Source organism: Sebastes fasciatus, chromosome 22 (genome assembly GCF_043250625.1).
Source record: "Sebastes fasciatus isolate fSebFas1 chromosome 22, fSebFas1.pri, whole genome shotgun sequence".
Lineage (NCBI taxonomy): Eukaryota > Metazoa > Chordata > Actinopteri > Perciformes > Sebastidae > Sebastes > Sebastes fasciatus.
Window position 1 is genome coordinate 4,701,452 of NC_133816.1, and position 13,082 is coordinate 4,714,533.

At 40.2% G+C, this 13,082-nt stretch overlaps 1 protein-coding gene across 3 annotated transcripts in view; it reads left to right on the top strand.

Annotated features, from left to right (window-relative positions):
* Window positions 1–13,082, top strand: part of LOC141760222 (pyruvate carboxylase, mitochondrial-like) — a 371,874-nt gene that overhangs the window by 324,250 nt on the left and 34,542 nt on the right. For all 3 annotated transcript variants that reach the window (XM_074622854.1, XM_074622855.1, XM_074622856.1), the window contains exons 20-21: window positions 3,392–3,549; window positions 4,371–4,457. In XM_074622854.1, coding sequence (XP_074478955.1) covers window positions 3,392–3,549; window positions 4,371–4,457 — 245 coding nt within the window. The remainder of the gene's footprint in view (window positions 1–3,391; window positions 3,550–4,370; window positions 4,458–13,082) is intronic.

A 13,082-nucleotide genomic window follows, 5' to 3' on the forward strand; every position in this document is an offset into this window, starting at 1 on the left:
TAAGGTAATATCTCAGTCTAATTTACAGTCCCATTAATTATTGCTGTGCGTCGTGGGGCAACGCAGCTCAGAGAGATATGAGGTGACTGCAGATCACTCTAAATAGAGCAGCAAGTGAGTTTGAAAAATTAGTGCGTGAACTACATATTATAATGGGATGGCCCGCAGTAGGAGAGCATGTGAGAGAACATTATAATGCATTGAGGGCAAACTGTTATTGGTATGTGGTAAATATCATGTTAACATAAGAATTAGAGATGAATTTATTACAATAACTCACTCAAGAATAGTCACTAGATTTGTAGAGTATTGGTGTTGTATGTGAGCATATGTACATAAATGTGTATATACAGTATGCCAATGTATGTAGGTTGTATGTGTGCGTGTTTGTATGCACGTATATATGTGTACAATATGTGTGTCAACAATTATGTGTTGAATTGTTTTAGGATTATCATATGCTTAAATGTTGTTATTGTGAACTCTTGGAAGATTAGCCAATGAGCTAAAAGAGATCTAAATCTAAATCAAATTCTAAGATTATGTGCATTAACGTGTCAGCAGCATTTTACTGTTGTAGCTGGTCGAGGTGGAGCTAGTTTTAGCTACTTTATATACAGTTTACAGGTAGTTTAGTCTGGTGGTTCCCAACCTATGGGTGAAGCCCCGCCAAAGGGTCACTAGATAAAGCTGAGAGGTCATGAGATGATTAATGGGGTAGGTGAAAAAAGTTTATGGCGGCGTTTTGAAAGCATCTTTAGAAGGGCTTTTGATGTGCGTCGCTTGTGCGTCTCATGGAACAGATACGCATCCATTTCATCTTCTATTTTATAACTTATTATTTCTCAAATTTGTGATTTTTTTTTCTTGTAAATTTGCCAATTTAATCTCAGAAAATCTCCTGAGTTTTTTTCTTGTAAATTTTAAGTGACCAGCACCATAATTATTTTTTTTTACCTACAATTGCCGTAATACAGATTGATACCAGTTTCATATCTGTCCGTTCAGTATGAAGCTGGAGCCAACAGCCTCTTAGCTTAGCTTAGCATTAGCATTGTGAATCATTTTTATGCCAGTGTGGTGTTACATTTGCTCAAGATTTACAAACTTAACAATTTTAAAATATACTGAAAGAGTGTATCTGTAATTTATTTGCAATTAAAGTAAAATCCACCGTAAAACTCAATGACAATTTCCTCCCATGCTTCTCTGTGCCAAGTTGTATGTATTTTGTTCATTACCATGTCAGGCCAAATGTGGACAATGTCATGTTACACAGAGATATTTCCAGCACAGCCATAGCAGAGTTTTTTGGGTGTCAGTTACTGTCAATCAGAGAGCTGCAGTATGTCTTCTTTTTTAAAGACACTTCATTTTACAGCTACATATTTGGTAGAAGCTTGCAAATATCAGTTTTGTCTACTAACTCAAAGCCATGAGTACATGAAATGGAAGTAGGAGGTGTTCAGCTGGTGTTGGAGGAAGGTGAAACTTGACCGGAGCTGACATTTGAGTCAACAGAGTATGCTGTCACGTTGAACATGCCGTCACTTCCCCGTGTAAATTGAGGCTGTAATTTCACAATGGAAGCATAAATGAAAGCTACAAAATTGGTTCTCAAACAGAGAAGGAAATGGACCTAATTACTGACTGGCTTGGCAGGCAGCTGAATTTGAGGAGCAACAAACATGCACATTAGTTTCACATTAATATCACAGTAGCTCCATTTCCCCGCCAAGATCACAGTGGAAGCACACAGACACTTTCTGGAGTACGTACTCGCTTTGAATCATGAAAATTCGAGCTTGTCACTCTGTTGTTGTGGATGTAACGAGCTAAGTTTGTCTCATTAACACGGCTGATTTTTTTGTCACCATTAGCCAAAAGCTGAGTGTACTGCCATTCCTGTCATGGCATTAAAACTGTTTTTTTCCCTTTCAAGGTAATCAGCTTTAGCACACCTTAACTGGCTGCAGCAGAATGTCATGAATATGAGCAACAGATGCTTTTTTTAAGGATCACAAAATATCACAGGGACTTAATGAGTGCCAAAGGCGAGATGGAAATGTGCACTTCCAGGTTAATAAGTGCGCTTTACACTTTATCAACATGGTCTGGCCTGTAACCCATTTTAAGTCCCAACTTTTTACTGACTTAATGCAATGTTTAAGAGTTGTCAAAAAAAAGTGAGCTCCTGGCAGATTATAAAAGTCTCTGCTGACATTTTGGTTTCTCCTGCTGACTAATTTGAGAAATAGGACCCTGGTATAGTAGAACATAAAAACCAGCATACTGTACCGTGGTTGGACACATGTCCATACCTACCAGGGCTGTGTATTGGCAAGAATCTGGCGATACGATACGTATCATGATACAGGGGTAACAGTTCAATATATTGCGATACTGTAAGCAGGGCGATATGTTGCGAAATTTTTAAATCTGATTTTAGGAAAATTCTTATAGTATAAAGAACACACCAGCAATTTTGGAATAGGCAAAAATATCACATTTGTACTGCATGCAAAACTGTCCAAACTGCATGTGATTATCATAAAGTGGGCATGTTTTTAAAGGGGAGACTCGTGGGTACCCACAGAACCCATTTTCATTCACATAACTTGAGGTCAGAGGTCAAGGGATCCCTTTGAAAATGGCCATGCTAGTCTTTCCTTGCCAAAATTTAGCGTACATTTTGAGCGTTATTTAACCTCCTTCGCAACAAGCTAGTATGACATGGTTGTTATGGAGAATCGATGCAATATCACAACACATAATATCGCCATACTCGTGTATTTTCGTACACCCCTAATACCTACCTGATGAGCAGGACTCGTTCTGGTTGACAAAGTATTGTATCTTTTAAATAAAATAAACTTGGTACACTGTCAAAACTGTGACAAGTTTCACACAGCAGTCTATTTTCATACATCAAAATCAACAGCATAAACCCAGCACTGTCACAATTTGCTAGCTGGCACAAGTTTTGAGACGATTCATTTGGATGAATGGCAGGTTGCCACATTAGCCTCCACAACAATTCCACTAACTTTGTTTTAGTGAATATCACATCAATACCCACACAAAATAATCAGAGAATTACAGATTTTGGCTCTAAAGCTGAATTGGCAATGAGTCACACAGAAATCCCAGCCAATACAGCATATGATTATAATCCCCCTTAATATATCTCCACATATCCCGTGCTTTAGATTTATATTCTGAAAACACCCAAATGTTTTTGTTGCCCCTATTTTTACATTGTTGTCTTCAAGCGAATAGCTCAGTTTCAAAAGACAGTAGATCAGTGTTTTCAAGTCTCCTGAAAAGAAAATGTGCACGGGGACCATTAATTTGATGCCACTCTGCTCTGCTCTGCTCTGCTCTGCTGCAGGCATTGCTCTGGAGAAGGTATACGACTACAGCGAGTATTGGGAAGTAGCCAGAGGCCTGTACGCTCCATTCGACTGCACCGCCACCATGAAATCTGGCAACGCTGACGTCTACGAGAACGAGATACCCGGAGGACAGTACACCAACCTTCATTTCCAGGTACAGTAAGCTATTCTGGCCTCTTTTTTTTTAATGGTGCAAGTGATTGATTTTGAAGCTAAATAAGCTTAAATGCATTTCACAAAGCTCTTTGCCACTTTTTTTAGCTCCTTAGGGATGAAGGGGATGTAAACAACGGATTAGCTCAGTGCAACATTACATTTATATCCACTTCAATGCACCTATAAAATGTCTGTGTACTTTTTAACTTAATGGACTGTTGACATACAGTCTATATTTTAACTTATTTTTCCTCTATTTCTGACAGCGCATGTATAAGATATTATCTTTTGACGTGTTTGTGTGCCTGTTCAAAGCTCCTGCAGATGTAAGAACTAAAATGAAGCCGAGGAAGTGCAGTCATCAGAGGCACTGTTTTAGAAAACTCACTAAAAATGTTGTTTGAACAACTTATTTTGGTGTTTGTTAATGCCGTATGGTACATTAAGTGTGTACACTGTGTACAGAAGTGTGTCACAGACTATTTGAAAGTGACTGACTCCGCAGCGCTGTGTGCACCCACTGGAAGAAAAATGTGTTGTGACCTGTTTATATCAACGAGAGTTGAACAAACGCACTGTGTACCAAATTACAGTTTACAGTGGCTTACTATACTGGCCCATCTGACCTTTGCTATTCGAGCATCTTCGCTATAGATTTAAAAGCCGTGGGTGTCACTTCACAAATTACAGCCTTAAATCACAGGTTAGCTCTCGATGACTCAGAATACCTTGACTTTTTTTTTTTCCTTAAACGGAGTAATAAAAAAGATTATTTCTTCTTATTCATACTGTTCTTTCTTTCACCGTGGCTCATCGCAGGCTCACAGCATGGGACTGGGAAACAAGTTCAAGGAGGTGAAGAAGGCCTATACCGAAGCCAACAAACTACTAGGAGACCTCATTAAGGTGAGACATGAAGATAAAGTGTTCATTTTCAGGAGTGTCTGCACATTTACTGCTTACATAACATTGTTTCGTTCTACCAACCTTCAGTGCCGGTAGGTAGGTACCACAGACTCTAGTATAAAAGATGTATCTGGCATGTATTTGATATGGCTCCATTAGCATCTCTGGCACTGACTCGTTCTGCCAAAGCTTGCCCTCTTTTCTTTGCTTGGCTGAGCCAAAAACAATCCCAGATGAAGGTTTGGTACATCCTCTATTCTGAGCTGTCTGGATTCACTTTCAGCCTCACAGTTTGTTTGACCCTCCCTGGCTTCCTCGGTAGTTTTCTTACTCTACCTGCTGTTTTATAGTTTTGCCCTTTCCTGAGACATTTTTACTCTAAGCTGGCAAATTTTCTGTGTTAGATTTTTACATTTACCGGGGAGGTTTAACCAGGGTTCCTGGAAGTCAGTCAGAGTTGGGGGTGCTGAGAGAAAGTCACAACTATGAAATTTTACATCAATTTTTGACCATTGTTATTACTATAGATAACGGCCAAAAAGCTTAAAGACATTGCTATAGTTGAATCATTGTTTTATTATTTCACGGCGTTCTACGGTCTGTTATTTCTTTATAGCAGACCGCTGCTATGTATAACAGACCGTTGCCATGGACGCAGTTCTGATGTTAGACTCTAGCGGAGCGTTTTTGTGTCAAATTATTGATTTCTTAAGTAAGTAGCCGTGTAATAAGTGGGATAATGTACAGCGAGCAGGTCATTGTTGTGAAATAAACCCCTTCCACTGTAGTTAAATAAAATGCCTACAGAAAAAAACGAACCCAACACCCCAACTTCCCTCGTCCATGGTTTTAACTTAACTTTTATTTCAGCAGGATAACGTTCTCCAGCACTGATACTGTTGTGTTCTTCGTATTGCCCCACTCTATGTAAATGTGGGTAGAAACTCCAGTGAACTACTTTTGGGTTGATATCCTGAAGGGCACATTAATCGTAGTCGTGGAGAGGGAGCTCTATTGCCAATTTTGCAGTCAACAATTTCATTCCCAGCCTAAATTCACCTCCATCCTGCTTTTTTGTTTTTCATTATCTTTCATTAATTCCTTTGTTTCTCTCCCTTCATTATTTACCATCACAGCTTAGTAATAGATTCATCCCTCTTTCACCATGTTCACGCTCCCTCTGTAATTATTTTGCTCTCTAGTTTGCATTCTCTTTCTTTATCAAGCCGCTTCTCTTTTTTTTCACCTTTCTCTTTCCATTGCTGCTTTACACACATTTATTCCCTAGCCATCTTTCTTATTTTGCTCTCGCTGGATTGAGATTGTCTATTACTCTACCTCCTCCTTCTCTCTCTCTTTTTCTTTTTTTTTGTTATTCTTTTTGTGTGTCTTTCTCAATTTTCCTTCTCGGGTCCCCGTTCCCTTATTTTCGTTGCCCCTCTCAGTTCTCCTCATCAATTCTTCTCCCCAAACTCTATCAATTCAATTAAGACTCACTCGGTGGGCTTCGCTGCACAAGCTAATGTTGGCTTAATGTGCCTACGGGTCCTGCTACGCTCCCTGTTGTATCCTGTTAGCTCGACAGCGGCTGCGTCTCTCACACAGTCGGCTCGTCGATAAGGCAGAGGCAGTGTGCTTGTCAGATGGAGATATAAAGTAGACACGCCACACACTGCGCTGGCAACCAAGCAGAGCAGCCAACGTATATACATTGACCATGCTCTCCCACACACGCACGCATTGTGAAAGCCATATCTTTGAAGCTCGGAGCTGTCAGTGAAGGACGTAACATCGCGTTTCTGAGCACCCAATACAAATTAAGTCCATGGACATGATTTGCAATTACAAAGGAAGCTCCGTTCAGCCAAATGAAGGGTATAAAAAGACCCTTAGTCTCTTGAGTTTCCCTCAGTATTAATGCTAATTTGATTAGTCTGTTGAGAAAGAGGTCAGAAAACGGTCCTCTGTGCCTCTAAGCCATCATGCAGCCAGGAAGATTAATATGTAGCTGGGCAATATGATTAGGATGTTTGCCACACTGTTTGCTACAGTAAAGAAAGTTTGGTAACGCTTTATATTAATGTTCTGTTATAAGCGTTAGTTAACCCCATACCATTCTGCCCTCTGTCTTAGAGGGGTAGGGGACAGGGGATGTTCATGGGTACATAAAAAGTCAACAGTAGAGGTCATTACCATGCTCACTTATGTCTGATAAGTTGCTGCAGAAATATTCAAATACACCATTTTAGTATCGACGAAAATAACACATTTATACTGCATGATTTTTGCCCCAAACTGCATGTGATTATCATAAATAGGGGCATGTCTGTAAAGGGGAGACTCGTAGGTATCCATAAAACCCATTTTCATTCACATTTGTTGGGGTCAGAGGTCAAGGAACCTCTTTGAAAAAGGCCATGCCAGTTTATCCTCGACAAAATTTAGTGTAAATGTGTAGCTGTATTTAGCCTCCTTCCTGACAAGCTAGCATGAAATCAGTATCATGCTTAAGAACGTTAATGAAAGCCTTATGAGTTTCTTATAATAGTTTATAATAGCATTACAAACACATTTATTGAGTTTAACTAACTTAGCTGTTATATCAAAAGTTCAGACAGACAGGGCCGTGTGCAGCTAGCAGAATGTGGGATGAGAAAGTAAATGGCTGTATTTTAATATAAACTACATTATTATTAGAATATAGTATATAAATTATTATTATTATTGTCTAACTTATTTTATGTGTTATTAAGCTTATGCTGTATATTTTTCCCAACCGTGATCTCTATTGAAAATGGATGAGTGTGGCGATGTTCACTGGCAGAGTGGAATGCTAAATTAACAAAAGAGAACATTGAAAAGTGTGTGTGGTGAAGGAGCCTTGAAAAAACGGAGACAGAACAACAGCTGATCCAGCTGAGTGGTGAGCTACAGACGGGGACAGGCTTTTTTTTCGTCTTCATACAAATGTTCTGTCATGTACTCTGCGCCCCTCGGCTGATGCACACCTGCCAGTCCTCTTCCCCTCATCGTCCTCCTGGTCACGTAGCGGTGCTCTCGCACAGACCACAGTATTGTAATATCACCTGAACAGCATGTCGTCAAAGCTGACAAACTCTTTGCCAGAAGTCATCTCTTCTAGTTCGGAAGCTACTTATTATTATTGCTGCTTGAGGGCTTATTTGCTAAAGCAACAGAACAATCAGACAAAACCTACAGAACGGATGCCTACAGGTGCTGTTTTAATAATGTAAGCTCTGAAAGGTCTATGCATAGAGTAAACCTCTTTATTATGTGTGTATGTTTTCATTTTACACAAGGTATTCGAACATCATATCGTCATATATACAGTATATATGACTGTAAAATGCTGCTAAAGTAATAATTATTTTCATCATCCATTAGTCTACGGATTATTTTCCTCATAACTGTTACGTCTATAAAATGTCAGCAAATAGTGAAAAACGTCCATCACAATTTCTTAAAGCCCATGATGATATCTTTAAAGGAGCAGTTCGACATTTTGTGAAATGCGTTTCTTCGTCTTCCTGCTGGGAGTAAGATGAGAAGATTGATACCACTCTCTTATGTGTCTGAAATATTGCCGTTGCCATGAGATTGCCAGGAGACCAGCAAACCCTCACCAGCCAAGCTAAGAAATAGTCGGGCAACTTGTTTTTTACACTTTTTTATAGCAGTTTTTGTACGAATTAAACAAACTAGAGATAAAGTGTAAATTATTTAGCTTTAGAGGCGCTGGTAGGCGGATTTTGTTATCTTTGGACAGAGCCAGGCTAGCTGCTTCCCTAGCATCATTTGAAAGTAGCATGGCCTCGGGAGCTCCATCTAAACCCCCCCCCTCCCCTCGGGGCTCCTTCCAAGGCAACGCCTCACACACACACACACACACACAAATGTACGAGCACCGCCGAATCGTAACTACTTCACAGAGCGGAGAGAGGACCTCAACTCAACAACGTTACCTCATGACAAGTAACCGCGGCAGTGCTACTGCAGGGCTGAGTTTTCTCTTCCATTCTCCAGTAAACGTGCGGCGGCAATGCGCTTTGAGTTCAGGCTGGTGCACGCCAAGGGTAGAGTACGAGCAGGGAGGCATCTGATTTGTTCTTTCCAAGTGTACCACGAGGCAGTGATTGGTAGACGTTTTTACAGGATTACAGCAGCTACAGATGACGGATCTTTTCCGGCCCTTTTTCAGAGCTCATCAGTAATGGATCACTGTCGGGGTGTAAAGACCATTTCAACCAATATAACAAATAGTGTAGACTTGAAAACATCGTCAACCCTGCCTTTATTGTTGCACGGACAGATATGAGAGTTGCAGCATATTTTTTCCAAAATGCTGCACTATTCCCTTAAATGTCTTGTTTTGTCTGACCAGCAGTCCAAAATCCAAATATATTCAGGTCACTTCTTAGAGGACTAAGAAAACCAGAAAATATTCAAGGCTGTTCTCATACACTGTTCGTAGCTATACCTATGAAAAGTAATGCACTATAATTTGTAGATATTCCATGAAATAAATTTGTGTGTAATTCACGTAATCGTGAACCAGGGAATATAAAGAGTGGCGAAGGGCGTAGGGAGGAGGTCGGGGTGGATGGGTGGGTCAAAAAACACCAGACTTTTCGCCACTTCCGGAGTTATTTGAATCCAAACCCCCGTCTTTTCCTAAACCTAACTAAGTAGTTTGATTGCCTAAACCTAAGGAAGTTGTTTCCTGTGAAGACGGAAGTTTATTTTGAAAAGACTGTATACATGTAATAAGCAGAAATTGACACGTGTTCCTGGACATTCACATGAAAGCTAACGAAAAGGAGCAATAACTTTTTCTTAAGATATACAAACTGTTGCATGTGAATACGTTGAATATTCACATTTCACAATCAGGCAACTGACTTTTTGCTAAAAAGAAATTACTTAAACAGGTAATCAATTAAAATTGTTTCCATTTATTTTTCTGTCGATTGACTAATTGTTTTCAGCTCTGTTTATTTCATTATAATTAACAGTCTAATCTTTAGGAGGCTGTCTAGTCTAGTTATGAAAGTCCTGAAACTGTCATTGGCCTGCATGCAGTTGGGACTGTTTTTCTGATGCCTCTTTTCCTCTCTTCCTTTTTTTCTGTTCTCTTCCCCTTTTCTTTCTCGCTCGGCTCCATCTGTCGCTACATGAGCTCGTCAATATAAGACGGACAAGTTGTATTTGTGTGTGTTCTGTCTTCCTCCTCTACCTAACTCACTCTGTCACTTTTCCTTTTGCAATTACAGACACGTATTCACTCACCTCCACACTCCTAAAACACAAACACTCGGTGGTGGAGGTGGAGCACCTCCTTGTATCGCCTGTGGGGCTGCAGATGTCTATTGCTCTTGTCCGTTTGCCTCTGCCTCTCCTCCCCTCGGTTCATCTGTCCATTCCTTTCTCTCTCACTCTCTCTTACTCTTCCTGTCTCTCTCTTAATCAGCCTGTCTCCTGTCTCTCTCTCTCTCTCCACTTTCATTTGGTCTCATCTCCTCCTCCATTGCTCCCTCCCACCGTCCCTCATTTCGATTAGACTTACTTCATGTATCTCTAATCTTTTCTATCTTTTCTCCACTCCTCCTCCCCCTCTCCGAGTCTCTCGTTATCGCTCCTCTCTCCTGTCTCCTCCTCTCCTGACAGGTACCATTCTTCACTCTCCTCCTGGCTTTGCTGGCTAGCATTATAGACTTGGTTCATGTGTGTGTTTATTGTATTTACCTTCTCTCACTCACACACACACACACACAGCTCTGGATGATATAATCCTTTGCCTATTAGGGGAGCTCAGGTTTGGATAGAGTTTTGTTTCAAAACAAATTCAACAGACAGATGACACACACAAAATCACTGACATGCTCTCACACACACACACACATTCCACTGTACCAGATTTCTGCTGCCAGGAGTGTGGAGTCGTGCAGGACCACTTAGCGAAGGCTGTACATTAGCGAAAAGTGTGAAAGATGGACAGAAGGCAGAAGGAGAGTAGTGCGTGATAGAGCTAAGGAACACGGAGGCAGTAAGAATAGAAAGAGCCGGTCAAAGTGGAGAGAGATGGAGGTGGACGAGGGTGGAACGGGTCCTGTGTGTCAAGTGTGATAATATGAGCCTGTGTGAGGAACTACATAAGGTTACGGATGAGTTTAAGTGGTGGTGAGAGAGACATGGGAAGATCAGAGTGCTGAGTGCTGCTGCATGCTGAGGGGGAACAGGCAACATTACAGGATATGGAAAGATATTAGATCCTTCTGTTCAGTATTCATATGTGAATTTTGTCATATTATATTAGTAAAGCTGAGTTAAGCTCAGTATCTTCTTCAAAGATGATATGTCAATTAATTTATGAGAAATATACAATATTCTGGATTCTGCATTTTCTACAAGATTGTAAAATATATGTCCAGTGTATATGATTAAAAATGATTATACACTTTAGTAGCTATACTAGGGCTGCCCCCTCTTAGTTGATTAGTTGACTTGGTCAGCCGATCAGACTGTTGTCAGGCTATTAAATAGGTGTTATCCGTCGCTATAAGCACCATAGATGTGAGTCAATAGTGGCCTACTACACCCACTAGTAGGTTTTATCATCTGTTCACATGCTAGATCACCAAAAGAAAGTATAAAAGAACACGTCCTCTAGCGACCGTAGTAATTATGACAGGAGCAGAAGCGGAAGTCAGACGCTGTAGTATAGACAGTGTGAAACTCCATATGGGGTGGGAGGTTGGGGACACCAAACAGGGTTTTCACCCAGGAGACTGGAGTTTGCATCGCGTGTAAAACCAACAATGTGTAGTTGTCTTTGTGTTCGTAGTTATTTCAACCCAAAACACTGTGTTTTTACCAATTTTTTTTTTTTTTGCTTAAACCTAAAGAAGTTGTGGTTTTGTTGCCTAAACCTAAAGAAACCTTTTTCATTTGTGTTCAAAATGTGACGTTTCATTCAGTTTTACATGTTAGAACATGTTGCCTTTAAGTTTCACTTTCACTTTTACAACGTAGTAGGCGTAATAGGCCCCTATTGACCCACCTCTATGGTGTTTATAGCAACTGGTAACGCCTATTTAATGGTCTGATGACAGTCGAACCGGGTGACTTGGTTGTTTTGGTCTTAGTCGACTAAGATTTTTTCGTTGATTAGTCGTTTTTTATGCTTTTTTCATGCTGAATGACTTATTTCCAAGAAACTAATGAGCACATCTCTGGTAAACACAAGGTTTAAAGTGGTGCTTTTGTGTGATTCTTTGTGGAGAAACTCAGTTTCATAGTAGATATGTCGCTTAAATCAACTAATCGATTAGTCGACAAAATCGTAGCAATGTTAATCAACTTAGAATTTCTTTGGTCGAGGACAGCCCTTAGCTATACAGAAGCTGTTGTAGTTAAAAACCTACAGGATGGTATCAAGTCCATTTGTTTTTAGCCACACTAGCAGTATGACTCTAGGGATGGCAATGTCGGTCATTTGGTCCACCACTTTAGCCCAGACTGAAATATCTCAACAACTACTGGATGGATTGCCATGACATTTGGTACATATATCCCTGGTGCCCAGTACACTAGTCCTAATGCCTTTGATGAACCCCTGCCTTTTTTTTACTTGTGCCACCAGTAGGTCAGAATGGTCTCTCATTTAGTCAGATATCTCAACATTTACAAGATGGATTGGCACAAAATTTGGAACAGAAATTCATGTTCCCGGGAGGATGAAGTTGTTGTTCATGCTTAATAGTTTAGAAAAAAAGTGTTGTATTTCTTTCATCTCTCATTTTTCACATCTTTGCTCACCCAACACTACATAGAGTATATCATAATGACCTTTCTGCTTACATCATCTTCATCATAAAAAACTCTTCTGACACTGGATGCCAAAGATCTTTATTCTGACACCACCCTTTAGCCAATTATTACATTCACTTCATCGTGACTGCTAAAGATCAAAAACAAATTGTGTACTGCAACAGTTTTCTTTACAATGACCATTATATCCCCCCCAAGGCTGCTGGCGTGGCTGTAGACAAAATGTGTTCAACGTTAGCTGACTTGACACAGAATAACAGCTTCTCTTTTCCAGTGGATTGGGTTTTGTTCAGAAGTTCAAGAAGCAGATTAATTACATCAATTCAACTGATGAAAACATCAAATTAAGTAGTTCTTTGTGCCGTAACAAAATTTTGCAGTTGAGAGGAAAAAGCAACTACACGGAACATTTCAAAAGCTAAACTTCAAAATGTGATGACCTCGTTAACAGTGTGTTCTATATATGAAAGACAGCGGCGTGAACTGCTGACATAATGACGCCATCCCATCAGTTAGACTGAGAGGGATCAGCAGTGAAGAGTCTGAGCTCAGCTACACACAGGAACAAAGAAAATCTGATTGTTCTAACCCTGCACGGCCAGGATGTGATTTACCTCACTCCTCGTCTGAAAATATAGAAAAGCTCACACATCATATACAGCTCACACACTGTTAGAAATAAGATTTCCTTTTCTGCGAGTGTGAGGCACCCAGAGAGAGTTGGGGGTGGGTGATTCATCAACAGAGATTGATAATGAGAGTAACACTCTTGATGTT